This window comes from Martes martes (genome assembly GCF_963455335.1).
Source record: "Martes martes genome assembly, chromosome: 6".
Classification (NCBI taxonomy): domain Eukaryota; kingdom Metazoa; phylum Chordata; class Mammalia; order Carnivora; family Mustelidae; genus Martes; species Martes martes.
In genome coordinates, this window is record NC_137893.1 from 76,449,976 (window position 1) to 76,469,295 (window position 19,320).

Genomic DNA, 19,320 nt, shown 5'->3' on the forward strand with positions numbered 1-19,320 from the left:
TATAATGTATTTTTATCCCCAGGGGTACAGGTCTGTGAATCGCTAGGTTTACACATTTCACAGCACTCATCATAGCCCATACCCTCCCCAATGTCCATATCCCCACCACCCTCTCCCGTCCCCCCTCCCCCCAGCAACCCTCAGTCTGTTTTTTGAGATTGAGTCTTTTATGGTTTGTCTCCCTCTCAATCCCATCTTTTCATTTTTTCTTTTCCTAGCTCCCAATGGTGGGCTTTTAAAAACAGTGATAAGAAGTAAACTCCAGACATTCAGGACTTAAATGTGACACCTCAGTTAGAGAACCTTACCTTTAGAAAACACACAGACTCTTTTATCTACCTTTTTTTTCCCCTAAGAGAAGATGTATTTAAGTGTCAGGTAATCATATAAAATCTTATCAGACTATTCTTTCTCTTTCTGATCTTTGGACAAAGTACTACTTGAGCTGAAAAAATCAGGTGTATGGTCAATGAGCAAACCATTTCATTTCAGTCAGTAGTGTTGGTCATGCCTTCCAGCTTTCCATTGTGCACTCACATTCTAGTCCAAGAGTTAATTTGGGGGCTGGCACAGATTTCTCCATTTAAAAGCTAACTCGCCGATGTCCCTTTAATGTCTCTACTGGACATTGTCTAATGTCTCTACTGGACTAAATAATTACCCACTGGTATGGAGCATATCTGAAGGCATGTCCAGAACGCAGCTTTCCATTGCCTTGCTTTCACTGAGAGCCGCTCTACTTCATTTCCATCTCTCTTTAAATTAGCAAGTAAGACTGGGAATCCTCCAGACTTAGTTCAGACTGTATTTTCTAATTAGATGACTGGAAAACTTTAATTAATAAGATGACCCCAGCATAAAAATCAGGGCATACTCTTAAGCACTTATAGCTTACAAATTTGAGCAAGCACTGACTTTTGCAAGTCAGCCAACTTTGTTAGTTCTCAACAATCCTTTAATTAGGCTAGACAGGAAGTAGCATGCACTAATGTGTGTCCTGGCTGAATTCCAGTGGGGATAATTGCAATCTGGCCTACCTAAACTTCCACAGGTTCCATATGAATACAGTAGTCTTCTCCATCCTCTGTCCCTATTTCATTTTGCATTGACACTTTATGAGGGTTCCTGCTTTTCACCCTAAGCACTCAGGATATCCAGTTAATAAGACCTTCTGAAAATCTACCACTTCCAGAAAAACATGTGCTAAGTAAGAAAAGCAGAGAGTATTCTAGGAAAACCCACTTTCCTCTTACATACATCCATAACACATGAGTAAGTCAATTCCTCTGAACAGCATCATTTTTTTTTTTTTAAAGATTTTATTTATTTATTTGATAGAGACACAGTGAGAGAGGGAATACAAGCAGGGGGAGTGGGAGAGAGAGAAGCAGGCTTCTGAATGAGCCCGATGTGGGACTCGATCCCAGGACCCCGGGACCACGACCCGAGCCGAAGGCAGATGCCTAGCAACTGAGCCACCCAGGTATCCCCTGAACAGCATCATTTTTATTCTCCCCCGTGCTCCCATCATATACCTGCTACATCCACTACACACACACACATACACACACACACACACGCATTCCACACACTTAAACTTTCAGAGGACCCAAGTACATCTTTAGAAAACTGCACATAATGGCAATTAAGAAAACATCACATGCATCTTGGTTCTAAGTTTATTAAGGTATTCGTGTTTTGGGGTTTTGTTTTTTTTTTGCCATTATTACTGCTATTTCGTCCTGTATTGTATTAAAGGAAACTGCATCAGGTGATATATTCATTTAGCTCTGTACAAATATGAAGATGGAAAAGTACCTCCTAGTCTGGGTCTCCCAGAAAAAGGCAATTTTTAAATGCAAGATTTAATCATAAAATCTTCACACTAAAAGGACCTTGAAGAAGTCATGTAATTTACTCTTCTACCCCCAGGCATGCAAATCAGAGTCCACCAAAAGACCGTTACCAAAAGAAATCAAGTTGGGCCAAGAGAAATTATACAGTCTAAGATAGGATAATTTAAAAGATTAATCTCTGCTGTCTTACCATACTTCTCTAGCAATAACTGGGCCTTCTGGTGAATCAGGATATCAAATATTAAAATGCTGTTGAATATTCTTGGGTTTGGGGGATCACCTAAGGAATATTAATAGTTTAACTATTTTTTAATTTAAGTTCCTGAAGGGCAGTGGTTATAATGTGTGTGTGTGTGTCCATGCATTGCCATAAGAGTGAGGAAGAGTCTCCAAATTCTTCAGAGCCTTACAAAATGTTTACTTTTTAATTTACAGTCATATTAACTCTTACCTAAATCTTTTATTAAATTTAAATTCATCATCTGACCTAAAACTTCATGCCTTCCTCTTCATATAAACAACTGCCTATCTCATAATTAACATATATTCTGTATCTGAAATCTTTCTTAATTAAGACATCTCATAAAGATCTGTATATCATGTGCATATTTTAGTAGGCTATAGGAGTTCGGAGAGGACAAATGAAGTGTCAAATATTCATGGACAATCTTTACTGGCACCAAAGGAAAGACAGCATTCACTGGGTCTTAGATAATATCCCCTGGTACAAATTAAAAGGACCAAGACAGTCAAGAATGCAAAGGCTTGCCTGAGCACATAATTGACCATAAAAAAAGCAGCTTTCAAGTGAATCTCCAGTCAACATTACCTCACTAGTAGATACTCTCACAAACGTTAACTCAATGTGTGTCTCAACCTACCTCCTAATTCCTAATATGTGTCTCCCAATCCCTAACATACATCTCAACTTACCTCCCAATCTCCTTTTTCTTTCCTCCTGCTTCTCTCCTCACCTCCACAGCTGTGCAACCACTGAGCTCCTCTCATTTAATACCTGCTTAGAAACAATAAAAATCATCTAGACAGTTTTCAAAATGTCTAGGTAAGTAGGTTGCTTCCCCAAATACTCTATTTCCATTGGTCAAGGAGCTGGGGGAAGGAACACTGGTGTTGATTTTTGATAGAGCTCCCAATAATTGTGACCCAGGGCCACAGTGCCCCGGGCATGACCCTCATAGGTGCACAATGACGAGCTCAAATCTACTCTTCCCTTCACCATCACTTCTACTGTTATCTAGAAAATTCCAAATTTAGGATGAAAAAAACCTGCTGTTATTGCTAAGTGCTCTTTCTAGGGCTTTCCTCTAGCTCAGTGGATGTCAGCAAGAGGGCTGTTTTGTAATTTGGCAATGTCTAAAGAAATTTTTGATTGTCACAACCCGGAGTATGCTATTGGCATCTAGCATGTAGAGACCACAGATGCTCCTAAACTTCATGTGTTGCACAGAATATCCCCACATGACAAAGAAGTATCCAGTCAATAATATTGCTGAAGCTGAGCCAGTGGCTTACCTGAAACCTACATTTCCCTTCTTTCATCACTCCACTCACGTACTCATTAAACATTTCCATTCCTCCCAATTCATCCTTCTGCCCCCTACTAACCATACTTCTTTTCCAACTCCGATCCCCAGGTCAAACCACATTCTCCCAGTCTCACAATTACCAGCAACCCCTGTAACACTCTTGTTCTTTCCTGGCTATGTTCCTCTTCATCCCTTACTTCTGATCATCTTCAGTAAAGCCAAAATGTACAGTGATGGTTCTTCTTATCAGCTGGATGACAGAGGCCTCATGGCCTCTCATCCTTCTCAACAACTGGACCTTCCATCCAATTCGGTGACTAGTAAAGGGCCTCTGCATGCCCCAGGCAGTGCTCCTCTCCAAGACCTAAACCCCTGTGTATTGTCTCACTATGACAACCAACACAACCACCTTTCCTATGATCTCCCTTCTGCTGGACCTGCCTCCTATCCTCAAACATCTGCAGTGGTGCTCCAGTAACCTAACTGCCCCTTCCATTCTGGTAGCCTACTCATGGCCACCCAGTCCTACATTTTATTTCAAGACCCCAAACCCTCACTTTTGTTCAATCAAAGAGCAAGGAGACTTCCCCTTTCTGCTCTTCCATTCCAATTCTTAAAAAGTTGGGGAATGATGGAAAAGTAATTGGTTCCCCTACAAACACATGCCACCTGGTTTCACTAAGGCCTTAGGTGCAATTTAGCAATCATTTAATTTGTTGCTTCTTTCCCCTCACATTCCCCACAGAGCTTGGTCTAAACTTTATGCCTTCTCTCTCATGTCATATTGCCTCTTATTCTACCATGGGGAATGGTGCCACTCACCTGGAGAATTAACCTTGGTAGAAATGTATGTCCTGTGAAGTTTAAACTTCCTCCAAAGGAGCTCAAGTCCATTCACAAACTGCAACCCCACCCACTTCATCCTCTGCTTCCCTTCCCAATTCTCCATACTTGCCAGTGAACCTGACTCTTTGTTGTCCCACACATACCTACTCCATTCTAATCTTTGTTCTATCATTTCTCTCTCTCTCTCTCTCTCTTTTTGGTATTTTATTTATTTATTTATTTATTTATTAGTGTGCACTATGTGGGGCCAATATGGGGCTTGAACTAATGACCCTGAGATCAAGTGTTGCACGCTCTACCAACTAAGTCAGTCAGGCACTCCCTAACACTACTTACTCCTAGGATTCTCTTCTCTCCAATCTTGTTATAGAAATCTTGGGGCGCCTGGGTGGCTCTGTGGGTTAAAGCCTCTGCCTTCACCTCGGGTCATGATCCCAAGGTCCTGGGATTGAGCCCCACATTGGGCTCTCTGCTCAGCGGGGAGCCTGCTACCTCCTCTCTTTGCCTGCCTCTCTGCCTACTTGTGATCTCTGTCTGTCAAATAAATAAAATCTAAAAAAAAAAAAAAAAACTTACCTATCATATACACACATCCCTTCATACCTTGAATGATCAGCTTATGAAGATGTAACTGATTACTTACCCCAAATCCCCTTAGTACTTCACTCTTACTTTTCTTACAGTTCCTATCATTCCATATTATACTGTATGTATCTATAAATACCATTTAATCTCCTAAACAAAGTCCTAGTTTGCTTACACTATCCAACTCAACTCTGCTCCTTCTACATTGCATTACACACAAATGCACTCACACATGTGTCTATATTATCTTTACAATATATTATAATGTATATCAAATATATATATAGAATCTCCTAAAATGTTTTGCAAATTCAAAATAACTGAACTAAACTTGTCAATAAGTAGAATATCTTGATAAACTGGAAGACCAAAAAAAAAAAAAAAAAAAAAGGAAAGGAAAAGTTTACCAGCAGTTTTCACATGAGTTTCATATATCAGGTTGAGAAACTTGTAAATCCCCTCAAATTGCATGGGTATTTTCTAATAAGAAAGTTAATAAATTTTAATAGAGTCTCAAAAGGGCCCACCATGAACAACAAAAAAAAAGTTAAAAAGTACTGTTCTGGAGATTTGAAATATAAAGACAGAATTCGCTTCATTATTTACATTCTGATCTAAGAGAGCTTTTAAATAATGTTGTATCAATTGCAATAAGTAAAGCTACATAATATGAATTTGAAAGATATGAATTCACATTTAAAATGGCCCAGTTTACATCACTATTTATTTTTCACCAACACTGATCTTATTTATAGTACGCTGAAATGTGATTTTACAGTACATAATAAACAGAACAGTAAAGTAATTTTAAGTACTACCACATTAAGCAAGTAGTATGGCTTCATAAATAAGTAAATAAGGATCAGGTTGCAATTTAACCTAATCTTCAATTATCACAACCACTACATATTGGATCAATCCATGATAGGAAACACAGCTTGACATTCCTTTCAGCTGCACCATATCTTAACTGTCAAAGGGACAGAAGCATACTCTTAATTTACTCAGTACATGTCAGTATGCTGTTCACGTGTGGGACATTTCATAGATCTTTCTTAATGAAGCTGATTTAGTAATTACTTAATTTCCTCCCACTGTTCATTAATTCATTCATTCATTTTGAAACAATCATAACTGGCACATAGCACTGCAGGCTAGGGATCAACCTGGAGTTCTACTGAAGTTCTACTGGGTCTTCTTCTCCCAACATCCCACAGCAGGGCCCAAGGCATAGCTGGTTCTCAGCCTCTGACAGTAATGGGCCCATGTACTGCTGCATTCAAACCACATCAGGAAGACTTTCAGGGAGATGTATTTTGTAAAAGAAGATATTTTTATGTCACAAAATTACTTTTCAACCAAAAAGTTAACATCCCTCCTATAAACTGAGATCACTGCCTCAATAATTTTGCTAATACCACCATCCACATATTACTATCAAGGTTTATATATAACATTCTTATTCACATTATGAAAGATTAAATTTAAAAATGGGTCTGCATGCAACAGAATTATTTTGGCATGTAAAGTCCACATCAAACTGCTGTAGAGATCTAGAAAAAAATTATCAGGGTTTATTTCTCTCTGTTTAAGGGAAAAGGTAATATTTCAAGCTATTCTGGTCCTTAATATAACTCTAGAGTCAAAGTAACTGCAATAACATAGCAATCATCACTATCTCATTCTTGTGAAAAGAAAGTAAAAACCAAGATTTCTCTGAAGAATTAAAGTAAAGGAGGCATATAATTAAAGGTCACTAAATACTGTTATTATAAGATTTACATTTGCTAAATGTAAATTGAACTTATGCCATTTGCCTGATTTTTAGGACAGCTTTTTTGGACAAAAACAAATCTATTCCAAGACAGTCTCTAAAATGATAAAATGGGAGAGCAGTGTCCCCTATATTTAAGAGCCTGTGGAGCTTAAAGAAGGTTGTAGATAAAACCAGAAATGTATTCTTGAGAAAACTCATTAATGAATTTGCAGTCATCTTCACAGACTTCACTAAAACATCCTTTAAAAATGTATATACCAGGGGCGCCTGGGTGGCTCAGTCGGTTAAGTGTCTGCCTTCCGCTCAGGTCATGATCCCTGGGATCATAGGTCCTGGGTCCGAGCCCTGTATCTGGCTCCCTGCTCACCGGGGAGCCTGCCTCACCCTCTCCCTCTGCCTGCTGCTCCCCCTGCATGTGCACGCTCGCTCTCTCTCTCTACCTCTCTAATAAATAAATAAAATTTTAAAAAAGTATGTATCACTTTAAGTAAAGTAGTATTACTTGCCTTTTAACTGCTAGCATTCAGAACCTAGCCACCTCTCCCCAACATCTCCCTCATCCCTAACCCTGTCCTTCAGAAGAAAGAAGAAAACTTTGAATACCAAGCCAAAAGAAAAGCAAAACATGGGTTCTTACATGCTATAGAATAGCCATAATTTAACTATCATCCTTTGACTGAATAAAATGGAACCACATTTTATGAAAGATGGATAAAAATGAAATTTCATTAATCCCTATTTGATAAGGGTAAGAAATACATAATCCTTAAACATCTCCAATATTTTGGAAAATTACAAATTATCTGTCCACTGTAATCAAATTTTCGAGCAACCTTTATTTTTTAAGTTATTTTACTTATTTAAGTAATCTCTACACCCAACGTGGGGTTTGAACTCACACCCCAACATCAAGAGTCCCATGCTCAGGGCACCTGGGTGGCTCAGTGGATTAAGCTGCTGCTTTCGGCTCGGGTCATGATCTCAGAGTCCTGGGATCGAGCCTCGCATCGGGCTCTCTGCTCAGCAGGGAGCCTGCTTCCCCCTCTCACTCTGCCTACTTGTGATCTCTCTCTCTCTGTCAAATAAATAAATAAAATCTTTAAAAAAAAGAGAGAGAGAGTCCCATACTCTTCTGACTGAGCCAGTCAGGCACCCCAAGCAAGTTTTATTTAAAAAGGAGGAAGGGGGAAAAAGACCCCTTTTTATATACCACTTTATATACCTCTTTATATACCACTTGTGTATTATCAAATACACAAAAGTTTTCAAATACGTGGCTCACTCATTGCTCCCAAATAACTGGAGTTAAACACATCTACAGACCCTGATCTCATCTCTGCACCTGAAAAAAACCAAAGGAAGCAAACAGGTAGTGCCTGGAAACACCATCTCCCATAGGTCAACTATTCCCTAATTCATAGACTGAGAAACTGAGGTTAGGATCACTGTGTCCACAGGGATGAATTATGACCTCCAGGAGCAAGCTGAGTCCCACCCACTGTAGGTGCTGTAACAAAGAAAGTGCTCAATGCCAAGGAAAGTCAACGGAACCCTTCTGGGGCAAGATCACAGAAGGCAGCACACTCCCAGGCTGTAATGTTCTCCCTGGAACTGTAAAAGTCTTCCCCACTTTTTGTTTCTGAGCGACATCTAAGACTGTCCTTTGTAAAAATAATACTCGAGGAGCTCTGCCTTATATATCTCCGTGGCTAGAAGTCCATATAGAGTAGTCTCAAATGAATTCCCTGCCACTGAACATTTCAGAGATGATATGGACCCATCTATCATTTGACATATGGCTGTCAGTTAAAAGAGTTAAAACACCGCCTTATTCTGTTGTGTAATTAGTATCACACAGATGCATACAAAGGCTTCTGTTAACAGAAGAGATTTGATTCCTCCATTCCAATCTAAGACTCATTGTTTTCAAAGAACACAACATTGTTGGGGCTTTTAAATGTGTTACTGTTTTAGAGTGTTGCATTGATTAGGAAACAAAAGTCAGTATGAGAACTCCTTACCACCAGCCCTGCAAAGACAGACATTTAGGGTCCGCTGCTGGAAGAACCTGCAGAATACACGACTCTTCAGCCACGACTTCTTTGTTTAAGATCTTTTTTTTTTTTTTTTAATTTGAGAGAGAGAAAGAGAACGAACAAAGAGGATGATGAAGAGGGAGAAGCAGACTCCCTGCTAAGCAGAGAGCCCAACGTGGGCCTGGATCCCAGGACCCCAAGATCATGGCCCAAGCCGAGGGCAGATGCTTAACAGATGGAGCCACCCAGGCACCCCTCGCCCTTCACCTTTTTTTTTTTTTTTAATGTTCTGTTAGCCAGCATTCCCAGGACTTTTAAAAGAAAGTTCTTTTGCAGATGCCCTCCCTCAGGTGCTCTTAAGTTCCAAATACCCTTGGAAACCTACCGCAACACGCCCCCTTCTTTGTAACATTGGTAATTAGCCCTGACTAAATTTCAAAGTTAAGGGTTGTAATTTTAGTGGCTGAAATATCATTTCAAGAAACTCAAGTAAATCTATAAAAAATAATAGCCAAGTATCTGAACACAAGGTCTCCCTCATTTATTTTAATTATGTGATAATAATATTTGATACTCTTAAACATCTTTATGTATTACCCTTTGTTAAATACCTCTTAAGTAGGTTAAGCGTTTCTATACTGAATTTTTAGCCTTTAAATATTGTTTAGATAACAATTTAGTATTATTAAATTTTAGACTGCATCATTAGCCAAGAGTAATATTTTGTTAAAAAGTGTTTCTGAAAATGCTAGTTCCATGGAAGATTAATAGGGGATATCGGGAAAAGAGATCCTTGGTTCATTGCAAGCACTTTGTAAGCATTTGCAGAGTTAAGTGGAATTAAGCAGGAGTTTCTTTCATGTAGGACTTCTAGGAGCTGCTGGGATGTATTGTGACCCTTCAGAAGTAGGAGAAAAGCTAAAGCCTGTAGCATCCACAACTTACTTAACCTCAGAGCCCACGTACAACAGAACATTTTGCAGATCTAGTGCCTATGGAACACAGTTTTAGAAATGCCAACCCAAACAAGGACTGGGCTGACTCGTTTGTAAAATTTAATTCCTAACGAACACTTCAAGTGTGATATACCATCAGACACATAAGCATAATGGTTTATCTATTTCAAATGATCTGCACCTAATGTTATCCTCCTTATTTATATATGTTCATATGGGTGGGTGAAGGAAAAAAAATGTTGCTATAAGAAATTAGTTGTTACAACTAAGGTCACCAGCCGAATGATATATAAACAGCCCATAATCGCTCTTACTGTGACTGAATGAAAAGTTCTGAAAGATTAAACTCTTAATATATACAAAGATTTTCTGGATATCAGAAGCTGTGAAGCTCTTTTCACATTTGTGAAGCTCTTTCATACCTAAATGGAGCACGTGTTCTCCCCAGATGCCGTTAAGCACCTTATAGGGGAAATGGCTCAGGAATTACTTGCCCCTATTTTTCAAATGAGGAAATGACGGTTAGTTATTCAGTTGTCCAACACAGAAACATCAGACGAGATATAGAAATATCTGCCCTCACTCATTTCAGTGCTTTCTCAGCATATTCCCTCCTCTCCCTCTCTCCCCCACAGTCGTGCTTGGCACCATGAGAAGCTATTCCAGAAACTCAGACCGAGGGGCTAGGCAAGCAAAGAGAGACGGCTGAAGGAACCAATTCTACTCCAGCAAGACAGGCAAAGAGTATACAGACTAGAGGAAATGAATCACTTTCAGATTGTTCAAGAAATCTCTTCACTGCAAAGACACAAGCACTGTAAAAAGACCTTCCATTTCCCTTATGTAAATTTCTGAATAGGACTAAGCTAGAAGTCGGAAAGAGACATACTAGGTCCTGAAAAGTTTTTGTTCGCACAAATAACAGGCCAAAGGAAGAATGAGCTAATTACCTAGTTGGGTTGAAAATTTTCAAAAACAAGTTCATGTATTCAGGTAACACCCTAAGTGGAGACCTATGCTTTGGGCCAGTAGTTCTCAAAGTTTTGATTCCTAACCACTGGCTTCCGTGTCACCTGGGAACTCATGAGAAAGCAAATTCCAGGTCTAGGACCTCCCTGAGACCTCCTGAATCAGAAACCCTGGAGTGGGGCCCATTGATGTGCATGGAAAAAGCCCTGCAAGTGATTTGGATGCGCAATCAAGATTGAGAAGTCCTCTAGAATACTCAGTGTATATTCCAAATAAACTATTACTCGAAGCCATTTCCAAGAACTAACTAATATTCTCACCAAAAAGTCATCCTGATGGATTTAGGACTGAGATGTGTTTAAAAAAAAAAAAAAAAAGGCAAATAACATGACTCAGCACTAGCCATTTACCAGAAATTCATTTCACAAGGAACAGGAATTTGAGAAAAACAAATACATTTTGTCTTCCACAGAAATGTCTTTAAAACTGATAGATCAAAGTGTCCAAGCCCTTACTGTGTGTTTATTTCTCAGTAACTGGCCTGATACATAGTAGCTGTGACTTTTTTCCCCCCACCCTTAAGCAATCACAGAAACACAACCTCATGATGAGGGATCATTTCTGTAAGGCAGAACTACAAGGTGTGTTTTGCAGTGTTAGGGCACACATGAAACCTAGCAGTACAGCAAGGGAAGCTGACTATGCAAGGGACAGTGTCTCCTTTTATTCTTTAGACTACAAACCGCTGCTGCATGGCACCCCTGTCCAGACAGAAACCTGACACCAACACCCTTCCCTGAGGCTGCTTAGCCTTGTGTTGATTACTGGGTCAACCAGGAACTAGCAGGTAAATTCTGCCTTTGTTAATCAAAGAAATGTAAACTACAGTATCATTTTGTGATACATGGAAGGGATTTGGTGAAGCAAAGAGCTCAGAATGGTTTAGAGTGGAATAGAGCTGGGTCTGAGTGTAAGCTCTACCACTTGCTAAGAGAGAGAATTAAGGAATTTGCTTAAACCTTCAGTCTCCATTTTCTCCTCTGTAAAGTGAGGATATCAGTATCTATTACCTACTTCATAGGATTATTGGAAAGAAATCAGTGGGGAAAAAACACATTTATCATTTAGTCCAGAACAAGCTTCCAGTAAATACTAACAGCTTTCATTATTGTTTAAGTATTTTATAAAACTAGATTTTTAAAGCATGATAAATTATAAAAGCACATTTTTTTCAAAGTACACACAAAAGTCAGTTTATTGTAATTTTTCAAAAAGAGTTTCTACAAGGATCAAAGTTACCATGTGATCCATAATCGATTTAAAAGGTAAAAATTATTAGAAGTCACCTTATTCCCATTCTGGTTTGGGGGGAAAAAAGCTAACAAAGTCTATGGTTTCCTTTAGACTTACTGTTACAAATATTTTTATTCGTTAGACCCAATGGCTATTTTAGAGTTTAAACAATAAAAAGAAAAATGCTGTGTTCAGAAAGATGAAGCAAGTAAGTCCTTTAAATAGTAAGAACTTGCAAATCTAAAAACACCTGAAATAGTAAAAACAAAAAACAAAACAAAAAAACAGCTTATAAATTTCATTTTCCACCTTAATCTGGAGAAAGAAAACAACATAATTTTATTTCTTCATAGTGTTTAAATGTCCTTCAATTTCTTAGAGTTGATAGGAACAAAAGTTTCATACACTTTCATTTTCATTTTATGTGTAGAAATTACCCAAATGTTAATACAATATTTGTTTCTATTATTATTCGGGGGAAAAGAGGAATTCTAGATACATTGTATCTTGATGGAATGTGTATTTTATTATTTTGAAAATAAATAATCAAGTTTCTCTGGGGGGAAGATGGGAGTAAAAATTGGAAGAGTTTCATGATATAGGTGAAAAATGGAACAGAAAGGAGATAAAAATATTTCTCATGTGTGTGTTTGATTTCTGAAATTTGAGTGTTATAAGTCACGGAAATAGAAAATTTTCCATTATTAGCCACATTAGTTTCAAAACTACTTTTGGAAAAGTTACACCAAGCTGCTTAAAATTCTACCAAATAACGTAAGTATATTGTTGGAAATTTTAGTCATTAGTTTTATATATACAAATATTGAATGCAATTGATGCCACAATCCTAATATATTTATTTCAAGTATAAATCTATAAGGTTTAGTATGTACTTCGGTCTCAAATTTTATTTTTGTCAAGCACACACATGCGTAAAAAGGAAACAGAATCAGAAATAAAGACCTCCTGTTTCAAGGGAGTTCCTGGCTGCCGTTCTGAAATTCTTGATTGGGCAAGTAGAGAATTTGACCCCAAAATAAAGCAGGATGAGAGGGAAAAGGAGGTGGCAATGCCTATTCACATTTTTTTGGGCCACTGCCCACTTACAGGCCCCATGCCAGAGATGACTCTGGCATTCCACAAAGGGGATGCTGCCCACACAAGCCTCTATTGGAGAAAGCAGAGGAGAAGATCTGTACCAATTGGTTCCTTGAAACTTTGGGTATATGGAAAAAAAAAAAAAATGAGCTTTGCCACTCAGTTTGTGAACCAAGAAAGAGAGCTGGACACTGGAAGGAGTTTCTCTATCTTTCTTGGTAACCATTGAGTGGAGTAGTGATGAAAATTAGAATGAAAGAATAGATTTAAACAAATATGCACACATACACACAAGACAATGCTGGAATCAAAAAGTAGAAAATATTTGAAAAGAAAAGTATTTGACAACTTAGCAAATCCCTAGCCTATTTTTACATAAGTTTCTGAAATAGTATATGGAAATCGTTAGTTTTCTGAGTGAGATTGGTTAATTATCACAAGATTTTATTATCAATGGCACATGGACCTAAAATTTTAAATTGTCTGAGCAGGGAGGTTTTGTGGCAGGTAAAATTCTAAGCTTATGAAGAACTTTCAGACCTGTCAATAGTACCCAAGGAAAATCATAAAATTCCACCTGCATTTTTCAAGTCACTTCGGGTCATGCTTTATGTTTTAAAAACTAATGAAAGTTCATATAAATATGAACATGCGCCAACTCGTAACAGACAACCACTGATGTATTGCATAATTATAATAAGATTGTTTTTATTTAGTCCATCTATGTACTCATGGCTTTCTTTTCTAATAAATGTGTACCCCTGAAAATGCCTAGTAAGTACCTGCACAGTAGAAAGTAATTGGTCATTCTAAAGTCAGTTTCAAATGTGCTTCTTCACACAGAGACACACGCATGTGTACTAACACAATTCTTCGTTGCATCTGCTCCAAGTTAGCAATATTTCATAAAGTACATGGCAAGGATGGCACCTTCAAGTATTAATCTGAACATAAATCTATACTTTTAATAGTTTTTGACACATACACTTTGTTCCAAAGAGGAATCTGATGTACAAAAAAAAAAAAAAAAAGGTGGAGGGCAATGTTGAATTTTCTTACTTGAAAACAAAGCTGTCTTTTCAAACTAAGGAAGTTAAGGTCTTCCATATTATAACTAAGTGATTTTCACTGAAGATCATCTGAGTAATTTTTGCAACATTCAGATAAAGTACTCTTTGATTCAACCAAACACTGAAGAACAAAAAAAATAAAAAACAAAATGAAATAACTGAAACATTTTCTCAAGCTGCTGAGTTGTCAATAAGAAGTTAGACTGTTGCTATCCTGTGCCGCTATAACCAACACTGCAAATGCAATGATGAGTTTTGTGACTATCTGAAATCTTCAGCTTCTGAGCACTAAGGACAGCAATGATAAAAAGGAAATTATCTTCTTGAGATCAAGAGCTTAAACTTTGTACTGTACACATGGAACAAAACTGTTTCCAGAGATCACACCCCTTTTTCGTAGGAATCACCCTAAAATCTGAAATCGGAATAACCATACATCTCAAAGATTTTAATGTATGATATACAAAGGCAGACACTTTTACATAAAATGGAAGTTTTGTATTGAATCTATGTGGTATGAAATTCTAAATTCTTGTCTCATAAACTGATTTCCTGGCTTTTAAAAGAAAGTATGTTTATCAACAGTTGTAATCTGCCAAATATTAAACTAAATGTACATTTAATATAATTAAAAGCAAAGATATAGAATCCTGACAGGTAAATTTCTCCAGCACATTTGTCTCTGTCCCTCACCAGTTAAAAGGTCAAACACTGTCCGCTCTGATAATAACCTGATGAATGAGGTTCCCATCTCCGCTGTACCAAAAGCTACCTCATCCTCTACAAAGGTCAGCTGTAACTTGATCTAAACATAAATATTCCTTTAAGTCTAATTAAATTAGAGATATTCTACTTATGTAATTGGAAAGAAATGTTTTCAGAAACTTAAAGTTACTTATAAGGAAATTTAATGAAGTTTCTATCCTAGACTATCTTTGGCTTCCATTAATTTTAATAAATCTAAGATTTATCTACACAACTACCACAAAACATGCCCAAATGTTACAAAAATGCACACTAAACACTTTAGAAGTAGACAAAACTGGGGGAACGTCTGTGTCAATCAGTGGTACATGAGTCATAACTTACTCTAGAAACATGGCTACTTATAAAACCAATAGCTCAAGATACAGAAAGTTTCTGAAGGTGTATCTAAAGCAAAGGAAAACATATACACCTACCTATTTTGTATATATGTGCATGTGCAGTGCTTTACAATTATTAATTTGCAAAGAAATCATTTTATTTAAAATCAAATACTATATTTCTAAGAAGCAACAATTACCAGGAATCTCTGAGGTCCTTTAAATGTGATCATTTCACCTTATCAAAGCAATGAATGTTCTTTGTCCTTTGTTTTTTGTTCTGCATCTGCATTAACATGGCTGCTAATTATATTAGCCTGGTGGCACATAAAGTCTGAATGGGGAAAATCACATGATTGTTATAGAACTTCCTTAAGATTCAAATGTATCCTCGCTTAGACTGAACACTCCTATATTACAAGTACCTTTATTTTGTTAGAGAACTTAGCTTTGATTCAGAATTTCTGTTCCATAAGCAACGTAGCACTTCTCCAATACACCGTCGGATATATGCACACATGAACAAAGACACAAACACACATAGAAATCTTTAGCCTTATCACCCCACTTTGTATATTTAGTTTCATTTGTATATTTAGATTTTTTCAAAATTGTTAAGTTCTTAAGAAGTTTGTGTTCGTCACACAAAATGCCACATAGATCTAGTGCCATAATAAAGCCCTACTATGCTAAATGATTAAAAGTTGAATCACATTTTAAATTTTTTAAATTGAAAATAGCATAAGAATGCTCTTACCCACCCACTCATTCTCACAGTTTTATGATTTTACACAGTGAATCAGCAAATGTATTCTTTTCTGAATCATATATGAACATAGGAATGTTTTGAAAATGTTTATACAATTTGGCATACTTGGCCTAACCAGTGGTTTAACCAAGTAAACTCTCTCATTATTCTGATTAGCTTTATCATTAAGAGTAAAAATCCTTTATTGCAAAACTTAGATGAGTACGTAGCAAAAAGAAATAAACTGGTTTACACATCACTGAAAAAAGTTATATTCTTAAAATTACATTTATAGTTTCACCTTCTTTTTCTTACAGTCAAGTGCCTAAGTAATTCACAGATCAAAATAAGCATCATGAGATAACTTTCCTGGTGAAGAAAAACACCCCAAAACAATAAGCAACAAAAAGCACTGCCCCAGCTATATAGTAAACAAAACAACAACAACAATGACAACAAACGCTGGGGCTTCAAGACTACTGATAAACAATGAAGACCACTTAAGGTATTCTTCTAACAGTTTCAACAGCAAATCCTTGCTCTTTTGAACACTTTATTGTTGGGCTCTCAAATCTTCAGTCTAGATGTCCTTTCAGTCTTTATGAAACATTGTTGGAAATGTGGGTGGATTTTCAGACTAATTTATACTTTTCAAGGAAAGCTATTAGATAGCAGGAGTGAGCAAGTACTCCTACTTCAAATTAACCACTTACAGTGGTATATTTTGCACCTCTAAACTATCATCAGCCCCTCCTATTGCCCTTAGAGAATTTCAATTCAGAGACATGACGTTTTCCATTACTGGCTTCTTGCCTCTTTGCAAACGTACAACATTTCTCAAAATGTATATATAATTCTCCATCCTACAGGATCAGACAACATATCTATTTCAGGAGCAATTACATACATAATGTAACACAGAATATTTTTCTTAAGAATTGTTTAAAATAATTGTGACTTAAAGGCTACTGATTCAGTTTATGGCAGTGGTGTTACTGAGTTTATCTAAGTATTTCTCTTCAATCTACATACTTTTAAAACTCAACGTGTCTTCTAGATCAGACTGCTGTAAGGATACCATCTGCCCTACATAGTGGTCTGTTACAGCATTATACTTATAAGAATATATTCCTTGAAAAATAACACACATCAATGAAGAAACAAAGATACTGCAAAAAGAATAGTGTATGGAAGAAAAGTCAAAAATTCCATATCTCTCTGTCTTAACACCTGTATAGTAAATTATATGTGACAACCACGTTGTTACAGTAATAGGAATGCAAAGCATAAAGGAACAAGAGATACATCTTGCCTTGCTTAAAGAAATTAAAGACAAGTTTAACCCGCACCTGCCAAACTGTCTTCAGAGGAACAGAAATAGGTGGGGGCGGAAAGGCTCACCTCTCCTGTACCCCCACAGTGCCTCTCCCTGAAATCATTTAAATATAGGCAATATATCTGTCACCTTTTCTCTTTTATTTTCCCTTCCATTCTAATCAATGGCAGACCCTTTACTGCACTCCCCAGCCCAGTATCTCAAAGGCACATTACAGAATAAGAGGACCCAAGTGTCACTTACCAGTTGCATGCCACAGATAAAGATAAGCGTGCACCTGCCACTGCAATAACCCATGGTTTCCGAGACCCCTGCCACAGCCAGACTGTCCCACGTCGGCCACCGTCGAGCCCCCACTTTATCCAATCAGATCGCGGGGAAGGACAGGCAAACCTGCCGAGGGCTCGGGGGCTCCGGGCTGCTGCTGCCAGCGTCCTGGGAAGTGACAGGCATTAGGACCTGCTGGCGCGGCGGCGGCGGCGGCGGCAGCTCCAGCCGCGCCCGCCAAACATACCTTCACTCGCTCGGTGCACACGCCGCGCCGCGGGCAGCGCCGCCCGCGGAGACGCGCCCGGAGCCCGCAGGGGCAGCAGCGGCAGCCTCGCAGCGCCGCCGCGCCTTCAGGCATCTGGCCGCGAAGTTTCGCCCCCGCCGCTCCTTGCGCCGGCTCGCCCCACGCCCCCCAGCGCGGCCGCCGCCCGACGCGCGCTCGCCCGGCGCTCTCCGCGCGCCGGCTTCGGGGGCGGCAAAAGCGCGCGCGGGGCGCTGCCCGCCTCCCTGCGCCGCCCGCGGCTCCTCTGCGCCCGGCGCTGCGGGGCCAGGCGGGCGGGGGCGGGGCGCGGGCCGGGCGGGGGCGTCCGGGCTCCGCGGTCCCGGGCGGCGGCGGCGGCGGCGGCGGCGGTGGCTGCCGCACGCAGTGATGCCAGGTCCGCGCCGCGTCCTGCAGCGGCGGGGCCCCTCCCCTCGCCCAAATGTGCTAATCCTCCTACAACAAATCCTTCAACAGCTCCCCGCCGCCCCTTCCCGAGACGTAAACTTCTTCGCAGCTCCGCAGGGGCTGCAGCTGAGGGGCTGTTGGCAGCGATGTCTAGGCGGGAAGAAGCGGCGCCGAAGCGGTGACTGCGGCGGTGTTGACGCTGGGGACCTCGGGGAGAAGAGTCCGGGCAGCAGGTCCGTGGCTTCCTGGGCTTGCGCGGGTCCTGTTCCCGCAGCCGAGCCTGAAGCACCAGGCGCGAGCGGGCCGCGTGTGTGCGCCTGTGTGTGTCTGAGGTGAAGGGACGGAGAGGAGGGATAGGGAAGGGGGGGTGGGGTGATGGAATAGGGGTGCAGCCGCGGCATCCTGGCCGGTCGGAAAGCCCGCCTGGCGGACGGGAGGAGAAGGGCGCCGCGGCCGCAGACGCACTGCCCGCCGCCCGCCGCCCGGCGCCCGGCTCCGGAAGATCTGCAAGGGCCGGAGCGTGGAGAGTTGCGGAGCCGACCCCGCTTGGGAAAAGGGACGGGGTTCCTGCCAGAGTTGCTGGGGAATTGGGGAGGCGGAGAGAGTAGGGACGCAGTGAGTTGCCGTTGCTGCTTCAAACTGTTTTCACTCGAGAAATTAAAGAATCAGAGACAATTTTAGCACTCAATTACTACAGCTTTAAGGACCGTCTCAGCTGGGTGTGGATTCCTGAAGGTGTTTGCTCCAGACCCCGCTCCCGAGCGCCGGCCAGAAGCTGGGCACAGGCTCCTGCAAAGACCCGCTTCGGAGCCCGAGGCTGCCACCTGCGGGTGGAAATCTGAAGAGCGGAGCAAGTTGGTCCAGGTGGCGGCCTCAGGGGTCTGGGTATTCAGGATTCAAGGGTCAAGTTTCCTTTAAAACTCCTGGGAGCTACTGAAAGTATTACTGACTTTCCCAGGAGGTGAAAGGGTGGTGTGGACATCCGCTGGGGAACTCAGTCATTGGAATGAAGAGCTGAGACTGATGAGAGAAGAAAAGGAAACCACAAAGCAAGCATGCCCCACACCCCATAGGATAAAGACAGATGAAACCACATCAGGCAAGGAGCTTTCCATAGTAAATGGGATTTGGCCCTTCTGATAAAATGGCATTTGTATAGGTTAATGTTATGCTGGGAACCA

At 40.1% G+C, this 19,320-nt stretch overlaps 1 protein-coding gene across 2 annotated transcripts in view; it reads right to left on the reverse strand.

Moving 5' to 3' along the window:
• The window catches only part of NKAIN2 (sodium/potassium transporting ATPase interacting 2), a gene marked incomplete at both ends in the record, with an annotated part of 994,683 nt that extends 977,184 nt beyond the window's left edge, over nt 1-17,499 (reverse strand). For both annotated transcript variants that reach the window (XM_080806156.1, XM_080806154.1), the window contains one exon: nt 17,446-17,499. In XM_080806156.1, the coding sequence (XP_080662282.1) occupies nt 17,446-17,499 (54 nt within the window). The remainder of the gene's footprint in view (nt 1-17,445) is intronic.
• Between the last annotated feature and the right edge of the window lie 1,821 nt (nt 17,500-19,320).